At 38.3% G+C, this 27,081-nt stretch overlaps 1 protein-coding gene across 1 annotated transcript in view; it reads right to left on the bottom strand.

Moving 5' to 3' along the window:
• Window positions 1-26,267, bottom strand: part of LOC141334967 (cytosolic phospholipase A2 gamma-like) — a 31,061-nt gene extending 4,794 nt beyond the window's left edge. Inside the window, exons 1-8 of the mRNA XM_073840187.1 lie at window positions 25,700-26,267; window positions 22,599-22,665; window positions 16,813-16,933; window positions 16,363-16,505; window positions 16,078-16,279; window positions 5,443-5,701; window positions 3,134-3,199; window positions 2,496-2,678 (exon numbers count right to left, since the gene is read on the bottom strand). Coding sequence (XP_073696288.1) covers window positions 2,496-2,678; window positions 3,134-3,199; window positions 5,443-5,701; window positions 16,078-16,279; window positions 16,363-16,505; window positions 16,813-16,933; window positions 22,599-22,665; window positions 25,700-26,267 — 1,609 coding nt within the window. The remainder of the gene's footprint in view (window positions 1-2,495; window positions 2,679-3,133; window positions 3,200-5,442; window positions 5,702-16,077; window positions 16,280-16,362; window positions 16,506-16,812; window positions 16,934-22,598; window positions 22,666-25,699) is intronic.
• Between the last annotated feature and the right edge of the window lie 814 nt (window positions 26,268-27,081).

Below are 27,081 nucleotides of genomic sequence, written 5' to 3'. Positions count from 1 at the left end.
ATGACACAGGGAATAAGTATTGAACACATGAAGATAACAAGGTGCAAAATGACATAGAAAGCCGGGAGATCACCTGAAATCTGTCAGTATTGAGAGAGAAACCCTGCCCCCTATCAGTACTAATTGATATCAGCTGCTTTAGTCCTAATTGATGGCCTATAAAGGCTTCTCATTACCCAGAAGGCACACAGGAAAGACTTCATGATGGGTAAAAGCAAAGAACTCAAGATCTTCGTAATCTTATTGTTGAAAAGCATTTTGATGGGAATGGTAATAGCTGCATTTCCAGAATGCTGAATGTTCTTGTGAGCACTGTGGAGGCCATTATCCGGAAATGGAAAGAGCATCAGTTCGCCATAAACCGGCCACGATCAGGTGCTCCACGTAAGATCCCTGCCCAAGGTGTCCAAAGAATAATCAGGAGAGTTCTCCAAGAGCCAAGAACCACTTCAGGAAGACCTTGCATCAGCAGGTTCTGTTGTTTCAAAGAAAACTATAAGCAATGCACTGAACTGCCATGGCATCCATGCACGCTCACCACGTCAGACTCCATTGCTGAACAAAAAGCATGTTGAGGCTCGGTTAAAGTTTGCGAAACAGCATTTGGAGAAGCCTGTGGATTATTGGGAGACTATAGTATGGTCGGATTAAAGCACAATTGAACTTTTTGGCAGTCATTCTACACACCATGTTTGGAGAAGAAATAGCACTGCACACCACCCCAAGAACACCATACCAACAGTTAAGTTTGGGGGTGGAAGCATCATGGTTTGGGGCTGCTTTTCAGCAAGGGGTACTGGCAGACTTCATATTATTGAAGGCAGGATGAATGGAGAAATGTACCGGGACATTCTGGATAAAAATCTGCTGCCATCTACCAGAAAGCTGAAAATGAAAAGAGGATGGACATTTCAGCAAGACAGTGATCCCAAACACAAGGCCAAGGAAACAATGAAGTGGTTTCAAAGAAAGAAAATCAAGTTGCTTGAATGGCCCAGTCAATAAATCAGGTAGGGCTGTCCCCGACTATGAATTTTCAGAGTCGAATCAGAATTTTCGAATCTTTCTATAGTCGACCGATAGTCGAATCATCTAAGCAACGACCAAAACGCGAGCGCGAGCGCTCTAAAATCTTAGTTTTTTGCTGTTAAGTAATCTGTCATATTAGCAGAAACCCTAAATAATACAGCTCCAGGTTAACCACGACAGATACCAAAGGTTTCTCCTCCATTTCTTGCAGTCTCTGGATTTTTTTAAGCAACGGAAAACTTTCGTCACCACAACAGAAGGCCCGCCTCTCCATTCATTCGATTGGACAATGGAAAATAATGCGAATGACGTTGGGCGTTTTTTCGCTCAGAGTGGATTTTTTTCAACTTCAGGCGCTCAGAGCGCTCCTGCAAAAACTCGAGGCGCAGCAGGCGGCGAAAACGCGAGGCACCGGTGGTGCATAAACAGCGCACAGAACGCTCACTGCCAACAGAAAACCATTCAAAAGAGGCGCCTCCAACTGCAAAAACGCGTTCGGTGTGATCGCAGCCTAATCCCTGCCGTCAAGATGGTCCTCATCTCGTCATGGATCAGGGAAAGTGAAAATTAAATCTGTCACAGGGGTGGTTGGATTTATTCACAAATACGTAAAAAATATTTATTGAACGCTTCTTTCGTTTCACTTTCGTTATCATAGGCTGTATATAACTTAATATAACCGTACAAAAACAGTAGTTCTGTGTGCAATTAGACATTGCGCACCCCAATATTGCCAAAATGGTATGATGCTCGTTTCACCCGCGAAGATTCGACTGTGAGATCGGTGGTCGAATCAGGCTCCGCATATCGATGCATCGAATCTTCGACTATTCGGGGACAGCCCTAAAATCAGGTGGAGAGAACTGAAGATCTAAATTCATAAAAGAGGCCCAAGGAACCTTCAAGATTTAAAGCGTTTGTGTGGAAGAATGGGCCAGAATCACTCCTGAGCAATGCAGGTGACTGGTCTTTCCATACAAGAGGCGTCTAGAAGCTGTAATCACCAACAAAGGCTTTTCTACAAAGTATTAAATAAAGTGTGTTCAATACTTATTCCCTGTGTCATCTCACTTTATGACCCAACTTGTATTCTTACATGTTCTGATTTCTTTGTATGAATTCAATATTTGGCTTGATGGCTACATCTGGTGGAAATCAATAGACCACTTAGAAAAACCCTTACTGATAAAAAATGCTGATGTGTCAAATACTTATTTTCCCCGCTGTATTTATCCATATATTAATCTGACAGACTGTGCTTTCGAGGCATTCAAGCTTTAAAACTACTTTAAACGTCAATCTTTTTCAGACTGAAAAACTTCTGAAATTTTTTATTTCAAACTTTCTGATCAGGCTTTCTCAAGCCAATTTAAAGTTTGTCTAGACAGAATATCATATGTATTCTTTGCAAATATGTGTCATTAAATAGCAGGTTCTCACTGTGATGAATAGGCCTAATGGTTTACCGTTCAAATTTTTTCTGATGGATTCATCAAGACCAGAAGTATCTTTGCCTTCCAAAGCACAGAGATTCATGTCCACAAGATCCATGAGCACCTGGTAAGATTTGTCTTCAGTTGGGGAGATCACTTTCGAAGTGTTTTCGAAGTCTTCGTTCTCCTCTTTCATCAGTGATTCACCTCCCGACTCTTCTGTCCAATGTATATTAAATAAAGATGCATAAAAGTAATTTTTGCCATTGGGAAAATATGGGGACAAAATTACAGAATACAACTTATTGGTATTGCTCAGCAGTGTATTTGATTTCTTAGCCAATTAAAAGAGAGAGTGGAAAAATAAAAAAAAACCCTGTCAATTAGACCAAAAAATCTGTTACATTTTATATTGTCCCCATCACTTCTAAAATGCTACACCCTTGGTAGACCTACATTAAGTATACTTGCATAAAAATACTCCAAATACTTTAGTTCTTATTTTAAAATACTTAAACAAAAGCACTATGAAATGCTTTACCTTTCCCCGTGGCCTCAAATCTTGTTTTTATTTCTTTAATCAAACCTGAAAAACATACAAATATATATATAACGATAATGAATTAACTGTTGACTTTAAGAAAAAATTCACTCCTCAGAAAAAAGGTCACCTTTTAAGTTTTGCAAGAGATATTCTTTAATCTGTTGTTCATCTGCAATAGCGCTGCCGCAAAGACCTGCAAAAGAACACAATATCAACACACTTGAACTGTGGACATTTGGCAATTGAATTGTGAAATGTTAAGAAGTGACAAGCAAGTCTCGTGGCAGTTCATATCTGTTGTATTAATTGGTAGCTAATTCGTATGAATCATATGAAAATGTGGGCCTACATTTTCAGAAAAAATATAAAAAATGAAATCACCACAAATGTTTCCGCTACATTTTTTTCCGTTAGATGGGGTCGTTTATGCCGAGTCTCCAATTGTTGTACAAGACTTCAATTTATTTCAATTTGATCATTCATACGTCTAAATTAATAAAAATAATAGTCACAAAATCATGGCATTGGAGTGCCTAAATATTTAGACTAACTCATTTGCGGAGATCAGTGAAGTACAGCATGCAATGAATGGATTAAAGAGCCCTATTATGGATTTTTGAAAAATACCTTTCAAGTTATTGTCTCAAAATTTTTTTGGGACTGAATCATTTAAACAAGTCATTTTAAAACAAATCGCTTTCGCTAGATAAGCCCCTTATTCCTCAGCTAGGATCGTGTAGAGCCCTTTGAAGCTGCATTGAAACTGCATTTTTAACTTTCAATCTGTTGAGCACCTAACTTAATTTCTTTGCAACTGAAGAAAGAAATACTTATTTTGGAATGAATATTTTGGATGACAGGCCTTCTGGAAAGTATGTTCATTTACTGAATATGTACTCAGTACTTGTTAGGGGCTCCTTTTGCTTTAATTACTGCCTCAATTCGGTGTGGCATGGAGGTGATCAGTCTGTGGTACTGCTGTGGTGGTATGGAAGCCCAGGTTTCTTTGACGGTGGCCTTCAGCTCATCTGCATTTTTTGGTCTCTTGTTTCTCTTTTTCTTGACAATACCCTATAGATTCTCTACGGGGTTCAGGTCTGGTGAGTTTGCTGGCCAGTCAAGCACACCAACACCATGGTCATTTAACCAACTTTTGATGTTGACCAAAAGATCCTCAAAAACTACACATCATGTTGAGATCCAAAGAAATTTAGGAACAAATGAGAAAGAAAGTAATTGAGAACTATCAGTCTGGAAAAAGTTATAAAGCCGTTTTTTTAAAGCTTTGGCACTCCAGCGAACCACAGTGAGAGCCATTATCCACAAATGGCGAAAACATGGAACAGTGGTGAGCCTTCCCAGGAGTGGCAGGCCGACCAAAATTACCCCAAGAGCGCAGCGATGACTCATCCAAGAGGTCACAAAAGACCCCACAACAACATCTAAAGAACTGCAGACCTCTCTTGCCTCAGTTAAGGTCAGTGTTCATGACTCCACCATAAGAAAGAGACTGGGCAAAAATGGCCTACATGGCAGAGTTCCAAGACGAAAACCGCTGCTGAGCAAAAAGAACATAAAGGCTCGTCTCAGTTTTGCCAGAACACATCTTGATGATCCCCAAGACTTTTGGGAAAATACTCTGTGGACTGACGAGACTAAAGTTGAACTTTTTGGAAGGTGTGTGTCCATTACATCTGGCGTAAAAGTAACACAGCATTTCAGAAAAAGAACATCATGCCAACAGAAAATATGGTGATGGTAGTGTGATGATGGTCTGGGGCTGTTTTGCTGCTTCTGGATCTGGAAGACTTGCTGTGAAAAATAGAACCATGAATTCTGCTGTCTACCAAAAAATCCTGAAGGACAATGTCTGTCCATCTGTTCGTGACCTCAAGCTGAAGCGAACTTGGGTTCTGCAGCAGGACAATGATCCAAAACACACCAGCAAATCCACCTCTGAATGGCTGAAGAAAACAAAATAAAGACTTTGGAGTGGCCTAGTCAAAGTCCTGACCTGAATCCTATTGAGATGCTGTGGCATGACCTTAAAAAGACTTTAATTACAACATTTCTGCAAAGATTAGTGGGCCAAAATTCCTGCACAGCGCTGTAACAGACTCATTGCAAGTTATAGCAAACGCTTGATTGGGTGTTTAATGTAAGGGCGATGGTAGACCAAAGAAGGTGTTTGGAAATGGACCAATTGGTTAAATTGAAATGAATTGTTGAGCGAACTGTTTGGCAGTTGTTGAGTAAATAAGGTAAAAATAAATGCATATTATAAGACAATGAAAGTGTTTTTTGACCTTGCATGCATGTCAACCTGTTGTTGGGACTCCCAAAGCCAAAATATGAACCTTTCATAATCCATAATCGTGGCACCTTAAACTGTTACAAATAATGTGTGACCCAAGTAATAAACAAATAGTTTTTTACCTTGCAGGTATAGCATGTCAAATTCACCCTCTTCATCTTTCTTTGAGCCTTCGTGAAACGGACTGCCAAAGTCGGAGGTGTCCACAAACGCTCCAGTGAGTGAATAACCCGCTTCATGCGGATTGATTTCAAACCAGGGGTCTGCAGACAGATGTGCATCCTTGCTTGCTTGTTGAAATTGCTTGTCGATCACTGTGTAGATGGGAAACGGGTCTTTATTGTGCTGGTCCCGCTGCTCTGTGAGTGCTTGTTCGTCGATCTATAGCAAAGACATTTTGTTGCGGCATCATGTTATTGTATTGTAAGGAGATTCAGACATTCAGTTTTCAATCAGTAACACTTTTTCAACATGTTCTCAGGAAAGTTATCTTAATAAGGATCTCATCTTTTAAGTATTTCAGAATTATGATCAATTCTTTCTCAATTTAAAATGAGCATTTCTCTAACAGGAGATGCTAGACCCTTTTTCACAGACTAAAATGCTGCAATGCCATAATAAATTCCATTGTAAATCTTTCAAAGTTCTTCCATGTTTTAATATTGTTTAATGTACATAAACAAATGACTGCTGTTATGAACCGGTTCTTCTTAGTGAATCAAAAAAGTAGTCAGATTCATTCACACTGAACTGAACTGAACTGATTCAGCTGCATGTTTTCTCTCAGAAGGTTTAGGAAGCTCAAATTGAATTGTGTTAATTGAGCATGTATGTGTGTTTTTATAATCTCCTAAAAAACTATGGGGCAAGTTGGCTTTTTTCTGTGAACTCAATGATCTTCTAATCTATTATAGATTCATATTTTAATTGTTTAATATATTTTTATGTTCCACAATGCTGCTGCTTGTTTATTTTGACCTTTGTTGAGTACCGTAACCAGCATTTTATTGCATAACGAAATCTTAAAATCAAGAATATGATGCCAATCACAGAAACTGTGACAGTAGCTTAGGTAAGAATGTATTCTTAACATTTTATTTTTTAGACATAAATATCTCATTATTCAATAAAATTCAAGTGTTTTGAAGATGCACAACTAATTGCCCAAATTAGCGACACTGAAGGTAAACAATGCCACTGAACTGAACGAAACTTGCATATTTAGCTGATTATTGCTGCTTAAAATGGTCAATTATTGTCATGTGTTCGAATCTGCCAGACCGTGAAAAACATTTGGAACACTATAGACTGCCAAAAGTTAAGTAACAAATCAAGGAGAAGAGTGCAAAAATTGTTTGAGGAACAAAAAGCATTTGTGGTTTGCCGAACTTAACCAGGATTTCCAGGGCAAAAATTCCTGTTTGTTCTTATAATTTCCGGTCAGGTAGGTGAAATATTAGGCTCATATCTTAATTAATACTGCTTGTACATATCTTTACCACCTATCAATCATAGTTTGTCAAAATATTGGTCCCTTTCCTGTTTACGAAGTCTTTCTCCATATGACTTAGCAGCTTCCACACATTTCTTCCATGTTTTAGACCTCATAAAATGTATTCAGTAGTACCAGTACCAGAAGTATCATGCAATGCTGTTGTTTCCTTCTAAGTATCTCAAATATGGCCACACATCCAGGTAACTGGTCATTAATTTTTGATTTACAAAATACATTTACAAACCTCTTTCACAAATAACGTGACGATCATCGCTGCCCAGAAGTCAGTCAAGCTGAAGAATTTTTTCCCATAGTAATATTTCTTCAGTTTCTCCAATTTGTCCATCAAGCTGACTCCTGGACCCTTGAGTCTCTCGATGATTTTTTCTTTCACAGTGTCTAGTTTGGTGGACCAGTTTGGTTCTTTGTATAAGGAGGCCATGCACCTTCAGAGAAGAACATACTGCTGTAATTTTTGACATTTAACTTGATTCAATCTCTCTGTGTTTGTTGTTTCTCAGGGTTCATACCAGGTGGATCCAGAGACTCCGCTCAGATAAAGCATGCAGTCCAGAATACCCGCTTTATCAAGCTCTACCAGGGATCCCAGCAAACCCACCATGGCTCTTTGTCCTCCTCCAGAACCCAGTAATGCAATGTTCGGTACCTCTCTCTGAAACGCACACATAATTCAAAGCATCTGCTTCCATATGTTATCAGAAGTATATACAACATCAGAGCGCAAAAACAGCCGACGTACTGTAGTGCTTGCTATTCATTAGTAATATCTTCCAAGATCATTTAGCAAATCCCTTGAAGCACAAGCGATGCATGCATTGGCAAAACTATTACACTTTATTTTTGTATTGCATCTATTACTTGCATTCTTCACATAGTTTGACAGTTTATCACCTGACAATGGGTTTAATGCAATTCTCTTTCCTGATTACATCAGGTAACGATTCATTATTCTGAGTCAGTATTAAATGTGACTGTTGTTGTTTAATGGAGGATTGAGATTTTGTTTATAAGCTTGTGTTTCTGTTCCAGGTACATTCTGTGACTTGCATAACTATAACAGTATCTCAGGCGTGTTCAGTCTTGCACCTGAAGAGCCACTTTCCATTTACAAATGTTTGTTGTAGAAACATAGTCAATGTGAGTCATTGTGTTTAACATTTTGTAAGAATGTCCTTTTCTCTTTTTTGCAGTCACATGAAAATCTACTGTTTTACTATTTTTAAAGGGACTTTAAAATGGATTTTGTCGACATGTAATGAAAATGTAATGTTACTTCAACGTTAACTCTGGCTACATCGTATTCCAACAATGATTTAATTGTTAAAGGGTTAGTTCACTTCCAGAACAAATTTTGAGATAATTTACTCACCTCCTTGTCATCCATGTTAATGCCTTTCTTTCTTCAACTGTAAAGAAATTGTTTTTTGAGGAAAACATTTCAGGATTTCTCTCCATATAGTGGACTTCTATGGTCCCTGTGAGTTTGCACTTCCAAAATGCAGTTCAAATGCAGCTTCAAAGGGCTCTAAACGATCCCAGCCGAGGAAGAAAGGTCTTACCTAACGAAACGATCTGGCATTTTCTTAAATAAATCAATAATTATACACTTTTTAACACTTTTATTTTCTCATCTTGTCTAGCTCTGCGATGCACATGCATACTCTGTGCACTCCAGTTCAAGACAGTTATGGTATGTGGAAAAACTCAGACCTCATTTTCTCCTCTAACTTCAAAACCACCCAATATCACTGCAGAAGTACTGACCAGGTGTTTACAAAGTGCAAAGAAGGGAGATTTTCGGCAAAAGCCCTATTTCGGACGGGACTAGTTTTCCAAACAACATTTGAGTTTCGATTCTTATCACCGACGTCTGCGATTTTCATTTATTAGTTTGGATGGGACTAATATCTCTGTTTATTACAGAGATGGGAGGATCTGTTTTGTACGTCTAGGAGTTGCAGAGATTACACGCTGATGCATGTGTTGCGTTTAGTCATTTGGATTGATTACCATAGCTATAACCACAGTTTTTCTACAAATACCATGGTGGAGCTATATGGCCAGTTTAGCCAAAAAACATGGTTAATAAGTGGTTTGGTTTTATCATTTTTATTTATTTGTAGTAAAACCATGTTTAATTTATATTTTCGTAAAGGTCCAGGTGCAGAATTGAACATGACTAATCATGACGCTGATATTATAGTAGTTTATGCGATCTGGCTTTTGAATTATTATTTATTGGGGGTTTTTAATTCTTTGCCAGGAGGCAAACACATCACAAATGCGGTACGGTACGGTAATTCACATCAGCCAAAACACACAAAGAATTGGAAATTGGAGAATTGGAAGATTCTCGCATCAGAGCTACACAAGATGAGCATTTGTGGTTAAAAAGTGTATAAATATTAATTTATTAAAGAAAATGACTGATCGTCCTTTGAAGCTGCATTTAAACTGCATTTTGGAAGTTCAATCTCGCAGGCACCGTTGAAGTCCTCTATATAGAGAAAAATCCTGAAATATTTTCCTCAAAAAACATAATTTCTTTACGACTGAAGAAAGAAACACATGAACATCTCATGGCAAGTTGGTGAGTAAATCTGTACCTTTTTTTTATTTGGAAGTGAACTAATCCTTTAACATTGCATTTCAGTTGTATTTCCAAGGTTGTTTTAACAAAAGCGCCGGATTATCCATTTACACAGTAAATTTTTGGTTGAAATTTTCACATTAACTCAAGCTGAACCAACATCACCTTGTACCGTTTAATTATTGCTATTAACAACACACCAATGCTTTCTACTCGGGAATGGTGTTGTTTTTCACAATGAACATAGTGAAATTGATGCTTGGTGTTTATTGCCCAATAAATCATTTGTAAGTCATTTCCATATAAGCAATTGGAAATATGAAGTATAACAGATTGTTTTACCCGACTGCATGGAATCTGAAGCTTCTTCAGGGTTTGGAAAACAGTGTTTCTCCTGCTGGCTACAAACTCCAGCTCACCCTTATTCGGTAAGGGTTTGATTTTCACTTTACCTCTGAGGAAGCCACAGAGACAGACATATTTAATATATTTAGATATCAAATCTTCTAGATTTCAATGTAATTAAATCTGAAGCTTATTTTCTGGGCAGGATTACATACCTTGTTTGGGGTTGAGTTTTAGGTGCACTCATCTGTAAAACAAGAGAGTGAGTCGAGTAAATTCCTGTTATTTAGAATGAATCTTTTTGAAGATATAGCAAATCGGTGACCCCACGAATTATTATAAACCGAAGAAAGTAAATGTGCAAATCATTAATAGTCTGCATGTGTCAAAGTAATTACAAACCTGTTGTCTAACAGGAAAATGTAAATGTGACCCTGAACCACAAAACTTATCTTAAGTAGCATGTATAGGTCAAAATAATAGATTTTTCGTTTATGCCAAAAATCATTAGGATATTAAGTAAAGATCATGTTCCATAAAGATATGTTGTAAATTTCTTGCCATAAACATATCAAAACTTATTGTTTGCACTGCAAAAAAATAAAATAAAAAAGCTTTTCTTACTTAGATGTTTTGTCTTGTTTCCAGCCAAATTATCTAAAAAAAATTAAACCAAGAAGGATTTTCTAGACAAGTACAAATTATTTTAATTTTTTTTTTTAGAAAAAAAACCCAAGTCAAAATAAAGTGTGTTTTTGCTTAGAACAAGCAAAATAATCTGTCAATGGGGTTAAGCAAAAAAAATATTATTTCAAACAGGAAACAAGATTATTTTTCTTACATTATTGGCAGATTATTTTGCTTATTTCAAGCAAAAATTTACTTAATTTTGACTTTTTCTGAAAACAAGACAATAATATTTACTCATCTAGAAAATCCTTCTTGATTTAAGAGTTTTTAGGTATTTTGGCTGGAAACAAACCCTGCATCAATGGAAAGCTCATTTATTCAGCTTTTAGATGATTTATAAATCTCAATTATAAAAAATTTACCCTTGTGACTGGTTTTGTGGTCTAGGGTCACAAATACAGTAGAAAGTATGTGTAAATTTGAACAAAATGTATTATTTAAATAATGATTAAAAAAATCTGATTTTTAAAAACAATTTTGTTCATTGGCCAAAGTACAGCTGATTACTTTAGACATCATGTAACCTTGCATCTTCAATTTTTAGAATCCGATTGCTAAATGTTCGATTATTGGATCAAAACAGTAGTATGTTCTAAACACACAATTATTTATAAAATATTTAAAAAATGTTGTAAACACTGTGATGCATGAAAAATATAAAACTCTGTCAAAAAGTAGTGTGTGGGTCACTATTAAGGTGGCCACATGCTATTTACAATGACATGAAATGTTTAAATTTAATAAATTCTTATACTTACTATTTCTGTAAATCGTAAGTCTTCTAAACCACACCAAAAGCAACACAGCAGTCCTTATCTGACATTCAGCCAGAAGATGCTCTTATATAGGGCTCTGAAACTATTCTGCAAGTCTAGACATCATCCTGAGGGTAAGGCTGTTAATGATGAATGACTCAATCATTCGCTGAGATCAGGAAAAGTGTGATATTTCCTTATATATTAATTATGTAGCCTCACCTCATGCACCTCACCTAGTTTTAGTGGCGGGAAACAGGTTGTTCTGTTGTTCTTTTCGGTGGGAACAAGGAAAAGCCTTCATGCTCATTACCAGCAGAACATGTATATGTATAGTATAGTGTACATAGTATATTGTTGCGCAAGAAAGTTGCACAAGAAAGTAGGCTTAGATGCATAAAATTATGTAAGATTTTATCCACAATTGCATACATTGTCGTTTATTGTGTGCCAGGGTTTGGTTTTGATTTCAACTGACAGATTAAACTTTTTTTCACGTAATGCCTTGAGAGATAAAATGTGAACTTTGACTGCAATGAAAGTTACTTTGGATAAAAAAAAATAAAAAAAAGTAAATGTAAAAATTAGTATACTTGTTTGCCAAAGAGACATGTGATATATGTAAAATGAGATGTGTGAAGAAAACAGAAACATTAAAGGTAAATCTCACTTGTGAACAATATTTTCCTTAAGCTATAACTTTGTGAAATGGATAAAATAAAACGCATAATTTTTTTTTTTTTTTTTTTTTTAAATTTGCCAATACAGACATATTATTGAATAGAATATTGTCAAATATCATAAATGTTTCAAATATCAGACATCCTACTCTGTGTTTTTAATTACAGAGCAGTTCATATGTTGTTTTTAAGTGTTCTAATATTGTGTTGGATTCCCCAACAATTGTAGTTTTCTCAGAATATACATTTATACATAGTCATTTGTCAGTGGTTTAGAAACGGTTCATTCGAGCAGCTTTGAGCGTAATGTCTGTTAAACCCCTCCCTTCCCTAAGTCCACTCTGCTCTGATTGGTCAGCTGGCCAAGCCTGTTGTGATTGGCACAGATAGGAGTACTTGAGCAAGTTAACGAGCGCTACCTGTGATGCCAAGTGTTTTTAGATGTCCGTGGGTTGAAACAACCCCAATAAAAGTTACAATTTAATGTACAAAAGGTCTGATGACTTGTGAAAATCATACAGGTGGGAAGCCAGTCAGTTGAGTTTGTGGCAAAACTTTTTACAGTGCTTGGATATACTGCATATGATAAATCATATACTCAACAGGGTTGGGGCCATTCATGAATTGAATTGAGAATGAATGGTAAATTCCAATTCACTTCCTGGAATGGAATTGGAATTGCATGCAGCTGACAGGAAACAGAATTGGAATCAAATAAATTCCGCTAAATTCCAGTTGCTAAATAAAATAATTTGACTTGATTTGCTTAATAGTTTATAGTACATTATATATTGTAAATCACATAAACAACAAACATATAAAAAATACAAAGTACTGTATGTTTAGTATGTTAAGCATGATCATTTCACATGCTAAATTTCAGGAAATGATGATAATTCGATTCAATAAAAAGTGAATGAAATACATGAATGAACATGACTAATTTTTTTGTGAGTTGAGACATATATTATGTGGTAACTAATCATATATTGAATGTATAGTACATCCAGAAACTTATCACCACTGTCATTCAATTATTGTCATAAAGTTCTCATTTTTATTTACTTACATTTGATCAACTCTATTTCATACATTACTTGGTATTTGTAAAGCATCATAAATAAAGTTCAAATGTATGTCTCTAAATACAATCACACATAGATGCTCAGAAACAGCAATAAACGGAATTCAGTGGAATTTCCCTGAATTGAATTCCACTTCCTGTAATTCCAATTCAATTCCAACTCTGTTTCCTGTAATTGTTGTTCAATTCCAATTCCAATTCCATTTGCTTCTTTGAATTGGAATTGTTGAGTTCATTCCTGAATTGACCCCAAGTATTTTGTCATTGAGAATTTTTGAAAAATACAGTGTAAAAATCTCGTCTTGTTCTCATTTTGAAATCTCATGCGGTGCATTGTCGAGTCTTGTGAGCTAATGCTGCATTCACAGCATGTCAAACCTGTCAACACTCTTGTTATTCCTGGGACTCTCCCATATTTCACACCCATCTCCTGCTCCCTTTTGTTTTGTTGTTTCTCCTGGGGAACTCCCGTAACTTGTATGGCCCAAAACGTATTAAATTCAATATATTGTTCCACAATCGACGCTTCAACCTATTTGTGACCTCATCCTGGCAAACTACAACCCAGCTGTTGTTGATATCTGTGCAGTAGACATGGGAAGTTGAATCGAGCATCATTGGTAGAAATTGGAGGAGAAGGCTCAGGTTGTAGTTTCTCAGACGTCAAGCTGGCAGAGAATGAATTAGCATTTTTCAATAACCCTTCAGCTATTTTTGTTCAGACCAAAGAGAAAATCCACCTTTATTTTCACACAGTAAACATGCAGTTGTAAATATGAACTGGTGGATCGACAAGAATTGAATGCATTATAAAAACCTAAATACACTAATTTATATGTTACTAAAATGATATATTGATAATAATCATTTAAAGGAGTAATAATTGATACTTGATACTTGCTTTTCTTAAAAATGGTTTAATGGCTGAAATGAGAAGTTTATCATTTTCTAAAAAAAATTTGTTTTGTTTCTGTGAAAACAAGTATCTGAACTGTAAATCATGTTTTCTATGCTATCAGTGCCTACACACAAAGCTCATAAAATAAATCTGAGGTGGTCAGATAGTACAAGTTGTAGCTCTCAGAAAACTCCCAGTTCACAAGTTGTAATTACGAGTTCTTGAGGCCTCATAGTTACAATTTGTAAACTGGGAGTGCTTTTTTTGATGTTTATATACTGCCACAGTTCACATTTAGAAAAAAAAAACTAATAATAGTGCTTATTTTTCTTAAGCGATTATTAGGACAGAAAAAAGAAGTTAAATAGCCTACTATGCATTGTAAAATGACTGATAGGCCTATGCAAATCCGTTTGGTCTACATTTAGATTCTCCTCGTCACTGAGTTTAGTCACAGTGTTAAATGCTATGATTATTTTACGATGTTTACGATGCAATTATTATTTTTCTCAGTTTCTGATAAGAACAAAGCAGTAGGGAGTCTCAAGTGTGTCCACCTATATATAGCACATATAAAATGAGCTTTATCAGAAGTTTACGAGCTGCTTATCATTATGCGGAAGTTCTAAAGAACGCTCCATGCATATGGTCAACTGCCTGTCACTGGCAGTCCCTTGTGAAAATATACCATGGTTTTTACTAAAGTGACCATAGTTCAGCTATTTGTAGATTTCAATGTTTCCAAAAATATACCTAATAGCAATTAAGGCATATTGAATGTTAAAATACATTTCAAAAGTAAAGTTAAGCGGGCATCATTACCCTTTATACTCTTAGTAAATAAGTGGTATTGCCCATCTTGGTGAAGTCGTAGATATGGTGGGTACTACCTTCCCTCAAAGTTTCAAGGCTCTACGCCTGACGTTTGATCCGTTTTATGTCAGAATGCTGATCTCTGGAAATCTTAAAGGGGTCCTATTATGCTCTTTTACAAAGTCTATATTTTGTTTTCTGGGGTGCACTAAGAACATGCTCTCATGCTTGGTGGTTCGAAAAACGCATTGTTTTTCACATAATTTACCTTATTACAACAGCTTTCTCCCCAGGCTGGCACAAATGGCTCAATTAGCCTTTCTGAAAAATTAAATGTGTTGTAATTGATTACCAGTCCCACTGCATTGCAATCAAGCAGAAACCTCCCGCTCTCTCTATTATAAACCAACACGGAAGTGGCTTAAACTGCAATTCATCGACTGGCCGCTAGAGACTGGCTGCAAAAGGGAGTCAGTCCCAGTGACTCCCCATGTTAAAATGCCCAACTTTACAGCAGAAAAAAAAAGTGGGCGTGGTTTCAGCAACCAGCGATTCCAAGATGGCAACGGCGAATCCCGCCCACTATAGGCTTCAAAATCGCTCTCCAGAAACCTACGGATGACGTCACGGACACTACGTCCATATTTTTTACAGTCTATGGTTGCAATAGGCCAACAGCTTAGACAGTGTTTCAGTCCTGCCACGCCCCTTCCCAAAGCAGCAAGTTCTGTGTACCACTGTACAAACTAGATTAAAGAAATTCTTATGTTTTAAATATGGACATTATGGATACAAAAACACGTCGGATCGCGAAAGGTGGCATTTACTGACCCCTCCGGAGCCATGTGAGGCACTTTTTCCTATGGATCGAGTTGGTTTGGACTTGTCTATGCCGTTCTAAAGCTTGGGAGTGCCAGGATTATTTTTAATATAACTCTGATTGCATTCGTCTGAAAGAAGGAAGTCATATACACCTAGGATGCATGGAGGGTGAGTAAATAATACGCTACAGTAGTGTTGGTTCTATTGTCAGCCTGAGAGATCGTGATACATGATATTATCATTATTGTGCTCATTTATTTAATTATTTATATGCCCGAAACCAGCTTCAGCTCTAGCAAAAGGAGCCAAAAAAGCCATTCACTTTAGTTTTTGAAAGTTTTTATTTATTTATTTATTTTTTTTTATCTAAATATCTCTCTTTGGAGTGGACTTTGAGATTTGTAACTTTGTAGATTTTTTTTAATAGCCAAACATACACACAAAAAAATTAAAAGTGAAAAAGCATAATAGGTCCCCTTTAACAATTACAGTAGGGTTTCAGTGCCATATGAATTTTAATTTTTAAGAGTGGCAACTCTGGCTGTGGTATGACTGTTTACAGACCTCTTTCACACATGTTGTGTCGACCAACACTGCCCAGAGGTCAGTCAAGCTGAAGATGTCCTTCTCATAGTAATACTTCTTCAGTTTGGCAAATGCATCTCCCCAGCTGACTCCTGGACCGTTGAGTCTCTTGATGATTTTGTCTTTCACAGTCTGTAGTTTGGTGGACCAGTCTGGTTCTTGGTATAAGGAGGCCATGCACCTTCAGAGAAGAACACACTGCTGACATTTTGACATTCAACCCAATTCAATCTCTCTGTGTTTGTTGTTTCTCAGAGTTCATACCAGGTGGATCCAGAGACTCCGCTCAGATAAAGGATGGAGTCCAGAAGACCCGCTTTATCAAGCTCACCCAGGGATCCCAGCAAACCCACCATGGCTCTTTGTCCTCCTCCAGAACCCAGTAATGCAATGTTTGGCACTTTATCCTGAAATAAAAATATTCATCATCTACAACACCATTTGGAGGAATAATAGCAGCCATACACTGTAAAAAGTTTTCACTAGGTTCAACTTAAAAACTTAAGTGTAGCAGCTGCCTTAAAAAGTGAAGTTAAATCAACTTAATTAATTTAAACTCACAAGTTAAATCAACACATTTTTAAAAGTTTAAAGTTAAAATGACTTGTAGTTTTAAGCTGACTTAACTTAAGGCAGCTGCTGAACTTAGGTTTTTAAGTTAAATCTGGTGAAAACGTTTTACAGTGTAGATATAAAAAATATAGGATATTTTACCTGACTGCAGTGTATCTTGAGTTTCTGCAGGCTTTTTAGAACAGTTTTTCTTCTTTTGACTACAAACACCTCTTCATTCTTATTCAGAGAGTGTTTGATTCTCACCTCACCGTAGCTACTGCTGCAAAAGGCATACAGACTGAATTGAACATCATTTGCTTATTTGAGATCTAAGCTCAATTTAGTCTTTTAACTGTGATCAGTTTTGAGAAGTATCCAGTTTACAGACTCTAAACAGGGTTTCTACAAAGTGCTTGAAGTACTAATTAGCTTTTTTTTTTAATTTAGGGGTGAAAAAGTGTCCCAATTAATCACAGTATGTTTATGAAGAGGTACTTAAAAAATGCTTGAATTATTAAAATATACAAACACAAAATAGTTGCTGTATTTTATTTTAAAACTATAATATTTTTCTATTTTAAAATTATAAAATGTGATTACATTTATTAAAATAACATAACATTAAATATTTTTTAATTGTCAAAACATCCTATAAATAAAGATAATGCATAATTAGATGTATTGTACAGAAAAGGGTTTTCTACACCAAAGAGAGTTACAAACTAAATGGAAAAATTTAAAATAAATAAATGAAATAATTTTTCATCTGAATTCTTTGACGAAAAGATGAATATTATATGACAGTTTGGAATAATAAAAGATAATAGCAAGCAATCAATTACATTTTACACTATATTCACACAGAAAACTATGGAAGCCTGTTTCCGCCACTAAATAAAAAAAAAATAAAAAAACATCTTTAAATTCAGATTTTTTTTTTCTCAGAATTGGGTGATACAAACTCGCAATTCTGCCTTTTTCTGCAAGCAATTCTGTGAGCATAGTCTTTTTTTCTCCTCAGAACTGGACTTTATAACTCGCAATTGCAAGTTTATATCTCACAATTCTGAGAAAAAAAGTCATTATTGCGAGATACAATGTCGCAATTGCGGTGGAAAAAAAGTGTTTAATTCTCGCAATTCTGAGTTTATACCTAGCAATTCTGACTTTTTATAACATGTAATTGTTAATCTCACTGTTCTGAGAAAAAAAAGTCAGAATTGTGAGATGTAAATTCGAAATTGCGAGAAAAAAGTAAAAAAAAAAGAATTGTGAGATAAAAATCCCAATGACCTTTTTTATTTTTATTCAGTGCGGCTTACATAGAAAACAGCTATATAAATTGTAATAGTATCTCACAATAAAACTTAAAAAAAAACTTTTTACTGTATTTTTGATCAACTAAATGCAGCCTTGGTGAGCTGAAAAGCCTTCTTTTAAAAAGAAAAAAATCAAAAATCTATCAAAAAAATCTTAATTATCCCATTTTTGAAGTGTAGTTGCTAGTGTAGTTTTCACTATAGTTTGCAAGTCACATTTTAATTAGAGCTAAAGTTCATTCATTCTGCTTTTGTCACTTATAAATATAAAGACATTAAGACTTTTAATTGCCTTTTGTAAAAGCTTTAAAACATATACTCACTGTTCTTGATTAGTCTTGTAAAATCCTGAGATTCACCAATAACAACAGTAGCTGTTGTGTCTCATACCAAGCAGAAGATGCTCTTTTATAGGCACTAGATCATCATGAGGGGTGGAGGTGATGAACATGAACTCATATATAATCGCATAGAGAGCACACAATGCTTTTGTAATTAGAAAAAAAAAAATACTGAAGGTTAAGCTACCAGATGTGTGTGTGGGTAAGGGTTAAAACTAAAAACTTTATGTTAAAAAATAGTGTTAAAAATGAGTCATAAGTGAAATGTTGAACAAGTTAAGTTATATTTTATAGTTTCTTTCTTTCTATCATTATCGTTTATGCCACAGAGTCCAGACACTTTGACTAAATGTCCCAGACTTTGCTTTAGATTTAAACTAACATATTTCAGCATTTGGCCTGAGGTTAAATGAAGGCCACATTACAAAAAAGGTCAAAAAAATTACAATAACAAATGTTTACATTTTCTATCTTTCTTTTCCTTGAATTTTAGAAACTAATATCATTACATGATATTCGTTTCTTATCAGAAAGCACAAATGTGAAGGTGCCTTCCAACCACAAACTTGTAAAAATGTATAAATCTTGCACTCAAGTCATAGTATTCTGTCAATGTTCAATAAACTGTATAATCAAAAAAAGCAAAAATACAGTAAAATTATTTTTAAATGTAAATATTTAAAAAAAATATAAAGATGCATCAAAACATTGTGCAGAATTTGAGCACAATCAGTGTGAGCCATATTAACACACTGAAACATGTCAATTTAATGCAATAAGTGTTGGTTATATGCAACTAAAAATAACCAGAAGCTAGTAAAAATAAATTTTCTTCCTTAGTATTTTTAGGTGCAAATATAAACATTATTAAATATGGATGCATTTACTTGTGAAGCAACATAACTTAAGGTGTTTCTTATTTTTGTATCAAAATTTGTTAAAATATCACAATATTTGCCAGTGGGCTCAAAAAATTCAGCATCATTCAAAGGGAAAACAAGACTGCTTTTCTGACACCAGTGTCAGATTTTCTTGTTTTAGGCAAGAACTCACTAAAAATGTCTAATTTCATGCATATTTTATTAACCGAGCTGATTGTGATGCAACGTAAGGCAGCGAGTCTACTTTAAAATTTAACCCATTGTAGCATCATAGACCATGTAACTTTATGTTTAACATGTTCCGGTCTGCTCCTTTATTCTTATAAATAATCAGTAATAATCCATTTGACCATAACTCAGATTACAACTTTGCTGATTAAAATATTGTATTGCTTTGCTTCTGTTCCAATGTATTGATAAACAGTTCTCTCTAAATAAGTTTTTTCCTGGTCATTTGAATTGAGTGCAAATGCTCATGTATGTCCACTGTATGTCAGTATAAAACGTTTTGGTACAGAATGCTGATGTTATTGATTTTTCATCAACTGTTGTTAGAGCAATTTTATTTTTATTTTTTTGCTACAATTTCACAAGTCAGTAAAAAATTTAAATTTAAAGTCTAGTTTTACATTTATAAGTAGATTTTTTATGTAAAACCCTAAAAGAGGCTACAAATTATCCACCTTATTTTTCAGCACAGAAGTAAACTGTTTTCTGTGTCGATAAGTTGTGGTGGAAATTTCAGACTGTCAGAATTCTCTATTATAATTTTTGAGAGTGTGCAACAGTGTTTTCCAAATGCATACAAAGGATGTATTTAAAAAGTTAAACTTCAGAATTAAATATTACATTGTTTCCTGTTATACTTCAGTGGCTTCCAAAAAATTCTACAAGGAAATTAAATTTTTTGAAATTAATAAAAAACTAAATATTATTATTATATTATTAAACATTATTGTAACCCAGGGTAAAATATGGTTACTGAATATATTTATAAATCTTTATTAACCTGCTTCAATAGGACACGGGTTTGTGTTTGTATGTAACTGTCCCTTTAAGAGAGTGAAGTCTGTGAACCCCTTTATAAAGTGTGTATGCAAATACGGTTGAGAAAAGCCTTTTCTCTCCGATTGGCTGTAAAAATTATAGTCCCGCCTCCTATACGGGAAGGAGGATTCTTATTGGATGATTAAAGAAAAGAAGAGAGGCGCAGTAGTTTAGGATAGCTGTCACCCAGAGTCATCCTTAAGAGTTACCTCTGGTAAAAAAACCACTTTAAAGAGGTCACTTCTGGTGTTTTTGGCAGGAATTCACTTTATGAGTGTTTTTAATCAACAAATTGATGATTGTTAATAATCAAATCTACCATACCACAGACGTGATTACAACTGTGATTGCTTCTGTTCCAATGAATTAATAAATTATTCTCTACAAATTAGGTTTTGTCCTGGTCATTTGATTTCAAACTACGCAAATGCTCATTATTCTAAAATAACTACAAACATGACGTGAGGAGACACGTGATTCTGGAGAATCTCCATTCTATGATGTTTTTGATTTTGGGGCCGTCTTGTGGTCATTAGATATAACATCATCTTTTCGCCTTCGCGTTTGGCCTGTTGTTTTTCGCGGGCTTTTGTACCGAGTTCATTTTAATCCTGTCCAACATATGGATATATTCCTTATTTTACAGGAAAAGGCTTTTATTTTGTGTAGTGTGTATCGAGATGCGTGGAAACAAATGCCAAGTCATTTCATTAATGAATTCTGACAACAATTGTCTTATGAATATTGTTTTCTAATGCTCATATATAGCCTTAAGAAAATATTATTTTCCAAGCTAGACCAGCCAATGCACATCATGTGCAGTCCCTACCAATTAAGATTGGCTCTTTTTATATAAAAGGCGGGAGTATTCCGCCATATTGCGTGCTGCACATTCTTAACTCAAGCAATGAAGAATGTAAGTGCACTTTATGTGTATATTTTAGGTCTTTTGTCCAGTTTGACGCAAAAACACGTGTGTCTCCTCACATCATTGAGTTTGAGGGCTGTGGTGTGGGGCTCGATCGTCCCTCTTTTTGGATCTAAGGAAGCGCAAGGTCCCACTGGCCGGAGAGTCAGAACCCCACTTCCTTGGTTTCAAAAGAAAACCCAGTGGGAAACTCGACAGTCATTCTGCTGGTTTTGGTGTCTGGTCGGATTGGCCGGACCTGAACGATCTCTGTGTTCGAACTGGAGTATCATTGGAGTGGGTGCGGTCTGACTCTGAGATCATGGGAGTTTCAGAGGATGTTATTACTGACCCCCGGACTTATGTCAAGGCAATAGCCACATATGGTGGTTATAGTTACTCGTTGACATCTGAAAGTGCCCGGCGAACTCTCTTGGATCTACAGCAACATTACCAAAAACAGCACTGGACTGGACTGAAACTTCAGGGAAAACTTGCATGCCTTCCTTCTGCTGATCATTCTGTTTCACACTCATTTCTTAAGAATACTGCACTTAGCGAAGACATTATTATTTTTACAGTTAAGGCTAGATTACAAGTTCTTCCTACTAGACTTAACCTTTCTATTTGGTATCCTACAACTCAGGTTCCTTATTGTTTGCATCACACTACAGAACAGATCACTGAAACATTGCCACATATCTTGAATGGCTGCCATGCTTACAAGGGAATGTACATAGCGCGTCATGATAGAATAGTGGATCTTATAGTGAAAGATGTGTTAAAGTATCTACCATCTTCAGTGAAAACATATAAACATTCTTGTGTAAAAGCATCTATGTTTAAGTGTTTTAATAGTAATTCCGAAATATTTTCACATTTGTCTGCAAATACACCAGATGTTGTTGTGATAAATGAGGAGTGTAGAGAGGTGTATGTTTTGGAGGTTGCATGTACCTTTGACTCTAGTATGTAGGAAGCTTTTATGACCAAAGTCATTAAATATCAACCGCTCTTAAATACTATTCTTGAGATAGGTTATCGATGTCGTCTGTCTTCATATTTGGCAGTTTAGGACATGCACATAGGCTGGTTGTAAGAGGGCTTCAACAACTTGGGATGCCCAAAAAGAGAGCTAAACGGCTAGCAAAGTTTTGTTCCTTGTCTGCTATTATAGGTAGTCACCAGATATGGCGGAGACGATGTTATTTATACCCATAATAACAAGGGTGTAACGGGTGAATAAGCAAAGGGAAGCAAAAGCAGTGTAAACCAGTTTATTGCAGTATGATGATGATACAAACTGGTGAATGAATGTCTCTCGGTTGGGTGAGGCAGGGGTAAGATGGTGCTGGTGATGTCCGGTGAAGATCCAGGTGACGGTGAACACACAAACGAGACACAGTCACAGAATTCCCACGTAGACAATCACATACACATCCAGACTGACACGAACTCCACGAACACGAACTCCAAGGTACACGAACAGCACGGTGACAGTGAACTAGAAGAATCATCTGACGGGGAACAGAGGAATGAGTGAGTTTATGTAGAGATCGTAAATGAGTGGCACCTGGTGAGTGTAACGATCGGCAGCTGCGCTGATGAGCATGACGTACACCACAGTCACACACACACATCACGGGACCAGAGAACACAGCGGATGTGTGAACCGTGACAGTACCCCCTCCCTTAGGAACGTCCCCTGACGTTCCCAGCCATCAGTACCTGCTGATTGAAGTCATCAATAAGGGAGTGATCCAGGATGTCTCTGGCAGGCACCCAACTTCTCTCCTCCGGACCGTAACCTTCCCAGTCCACCAAGTACTGAAATCCGCGTCCCCTTCGCCTAGAGTCCAGACTTCGGATTCCAGACTGGGAAAAATAGGTGGCTGGTACCCTATGCTACATTCAAATGGGGATAGGCCCGTGGAAGATACTGGCAACGAATTGTGGGCGTACTCCACCATAGAAAGTTGTTGGCTCCAGGAGGAAGGATTTCTGGTGACCATACATCGTAATGCTCTCTCCAAATCTTGGTTGGCTCTCTCAGTTTGCCCATTGCTTTGAGGGTGGAACCCCGAAGAGAGACTAACAGTGGCCCCCAGAAGTCTACAAAACTCTCGCCAAAATTTGGACACAAATTGGGGTCCTCTGTCGGAGACCACGTCTGTCGGGAGGCCATGTAACCGAAAGACGTGGTCCACGACTGCCAACGCTGTCTCCTTGGCTGAAGGTAATTTGGGCAAGGGAATAAAATGAACCGCCTTCGAGAATCGGTCCACCACGGTCAAAACTACCGTGTTACCCTGGGAGGGTGGGAGGGCGGTGACAAAATCTAGTGCGATATGGGACCAGGGTCTCGAAGGGATTGGCAGCGGTTGGAGGAGCCCATCTGGGGGTCTGTTAGAAGTCTTACCAGTGGCACAAACTGAGCAAGCCAAAACAAAACTGTGAACATCACGAGCCATAAGTGGCCACCAAAATCTTTGTCTAACCAAATGTAAGGTGCGACTTACCCCTGGATGACAAGCCACATTGGAACAATGTCCCCACTGGATAACTTCGGACCGTAGACTGTCTGGCACAAACAAACGGTTAGGTGGGCAACCGGCCGGAGGCGTTACCCCATGTAAGGCTGTCTTAACCTTCGATTCGACCTCCCAATTGAGGGCAGAGACAATAAGTGTCTCAGGAAAAATACCCTCGGGAGTAGACGGGCGATCGGAGCGGTCAAAAATACGTGACAAAGAATCGGGTTTGATATTTTTGGAACCCGGGCGGTACGAGAGTGTAAAATCAAAACGTCCGAAAAAAAGAGCCCACCGAGCCTGCCTAGAGTTCAGTCTTTTAGCGGTTCTGATATATTCCAGGTTCTTATGATCGGTCCAAACGATAAAAGGTACCCCCGACCCTTCTAACCAGTGGCGCCATTCTTCCAATGCTAGCTTGACTGCCAACAACTCTCTGTTACCAATATCATAATTTGCTTCGGCTGGCGACATACGATGTGAAAAAAACGCGCAGGGATGCATCTTGTCGTCCGCGGGTGAGCGCTGTGAAAGCACCGCACCTACCCCTACCTCTGACGCATTGACCTCCACCATGAACTGACGTGATGGATCAGGGGTTACCAGGATGGGAGCCGAAACAAAGTGGCTTTTGAGGTTGGCAAACGCAGCCTCGGCTGCGTCTGACCACCTGAACGTCGTTCTGGGGGAGGTCAAGGCAGTCAGAGGCGCGGCTAGTTGGCTGAAGTTGCGAATGAAACGCCGGTAGAAATTGGCAAACCCCAGAAACCTCTGTAGGGCCTTACAGGAATCTGGGCTTGGCCAATCCACCACAGCCTTAACCTTCTCGGGATCCATGCACATACCCTCAGACGACACGATGTACCCTAAGAAAGGAACAGACTGTGCATGAAAATCGCATTTCTCCGCCTTGACAAAAAGCCCATTCTCTAGCAGCCTCTGAAGCACTCGTCTGACGTGTTGCACATGTTTCTGGAGAGAAGAAGAAAAAATCAATATGTCGTCCAGGTAGACATATATGAACTGATCGACCATATCTCGCAACACGTCATTAACAAGTGCCTGGAAGACCCCTGGGGAGTTGGACAAGCCGAAGGGCATGACCAAGTATTCAAAGTGCCCCCTGGGGGTGTTGAAGGCGGTCTTCCATTCATCACCCCTCCTGATGCGGACCAAATGATAAGCATTCCTTAAATCCAATTTTGTAAAGACCGACGCTCCCTGCAACCTCTCAAAGGCTGAAGATATTAACGTAAAGGATAAGTATTCTTTACCGTAATATTGTTCAGCCCTCGGTAGTCAATACAAGGCCGCAGAGATCCGTCTTTCTTCCCCACAAAAAAGAACCCCGCCCCCGCTGGTGAAGAGGAGGGGCGAATGAACCCCGCTGCTAGAGAATCAGAAATATATTTCTCCATAGCCTCTCTCTCAGGGACTGAGAGTGAATAAAGTTTGCCCTTAGGCGGAGACGTAACTGGCAGTAACTCTATAGTACAGTCATAGGGACGATGAGGAGGGAGAGAAGCAGCCCGAGACTTACTGAACACTTCCTTCAGGTCGAGGTACTCCGCGGGCACGTTACACAGATCCGCCGCCTTCTCCTGAAACACAGAGCTAGAAACAGACGGACAAGCAGACACAAGACAAGATTCATGACACTTAATGCTCCACTCAGACACAGACTTAAGCTGCCAATCGATACGGGGATTATGCTTGGTGAACCAGGGGTGTCTTAAGACAATGGGTGCAAGGGGGGAGTCCAAAATGTAGAATGAGATACTCTCACTGTGGTTGCCAGTGGTTGCCGAGCCGCTGGCTCGAGGTGGTCCTCTCTCCACAGGGGGGAACCGAGCGGGTAACCACCGCCGCTCGGCCCGGGAGAGTTGAGAATCTACCCGCATGGCCAGACTGATGAGGCCGTCCAAGGTGGCGGGTAGCTCCAGGGCATAAATCTCCTTCTGGACGCGGTCAGCCAACCCATGCAGGAACATGTCCCACTGCGCCTCCTCGTTCCACTGACACTCCGCCGCCAGGGTGCGGAAATCGATGGAGTAATCCGAGACGGATCTCTCCCCCTGCTTGAGATCCGCCAAGACTCGCGCGGCCTCTCTCCCGGTGACCGCGCGGTCAAACACCCTCTTCATCTCGTCGGCGAGTGTCGTGAACGAGGAACAACAAGGATCCTGATTCTCCCACACCGCCGTTCCCCACAGTGCCGCCCTCCCAGACAGTAAGGTGAGCACGAACGCCACCTTGCTCTCCTCGCTAGTGAACGTACGCGGTTGTAATGCGAAATGCATCGAACACCTAGCGAGGAAAGCTCGGCAGAAGTTCGGCTCACCAGTGTAGATCACCGGGGTGGGAAGGCGGGGCTCGTACTGTGGGGTTGCGCCAGATGATGTAGGAAGAACGAGCGGGGCGGGCGGCGTGGGTGGCGCAGCGGGAAGTCGAAGTTGTTGCATCCGTTGGTTGAGCTCGGACACCTGGCCCACAAGTGCTCCAATAGCCTGAGCTTGACCATCCAACCGAGAGACACAAGCCTGCATAAATTCCTCCTGTGTGGGTTGAGGCGTGCCTGCTGCTTCCATGTTGGTCAGATGATTCTGTAAAGGGTGAATAAGCAAAGGGAAGCAAAAGCAGTGTAAACCAGTTTATTGCAGTATGATGATGATACAAACTGGTGAATGAATGTCTCTCGGTTGGGTGAGGCAGGGGTAAGATGGTGCTGGTGATGTCCGGTGAAGATCCAGGTGACGGTGAACACACAAACGAGACACAGTCACAGAATTCCCACGTAGACAATCACATACACATCCAGACTGACACGAACTCCACGAACACGAACTCCAAGGTACACGAACAGCACGGTGACAGTGAACTAGAAGAATCATCTGACGGGGAACAGAGGAATGAGTGAGTTTATGTAGAGATCGTAAATGAGTGGCACCTGGTGAGTGTAACGATCGGCAGCTGCGCTGATGAGCATGACGTACACCACAGTCACACACACACATCACGGGACCTGAGAACACAGCGGATGTGTGAACCTTGACAAAGGGGGTATGCTTAATGTTGTAAAGAACTGATGCATGACATTGCGCCACGTTTTTTCTGTACATGTATTTAACTGCACCAGTATTATTTATGTCCCTGTAAACGATTTCCTTTAAGTGGATTTAAATAAATGGGTAAAATGTGTGTGTGTGTGTGTGTGTGTGTGTGTGTGTGTGTGTGTGTGTGTTTGCGCTAAAGCTGTGTGCTGCATCAAGGTGATGTAAACGACAAACTGCAAGTACTATTTGTTAGTAAAATAAAAACAGAGGAAAAGTGCACTTTAGATTACAAAAAGAGGAAAAAAGGACATGAACAGGCATCCAATTTGATCCCATAAAATCCCATAGA

This window comes from Garra rufa, chromosome 5, assembly GCF_049309525.1.
Source record: "Garra rufa chromosome 5, GarRuf1.0, whole genome shotgun sequence".
Taxonomy (NCBI): Eukaryota; Metazoa; Chordata; class Actinopteri; order Cypriniformes; family Cyprinidae; genus Garra; species Garra rufa.
Note: the sequence above shows the minus strand (reverse complement) of the source record. Positions and strands in the feature narration are given on the sequence as shown.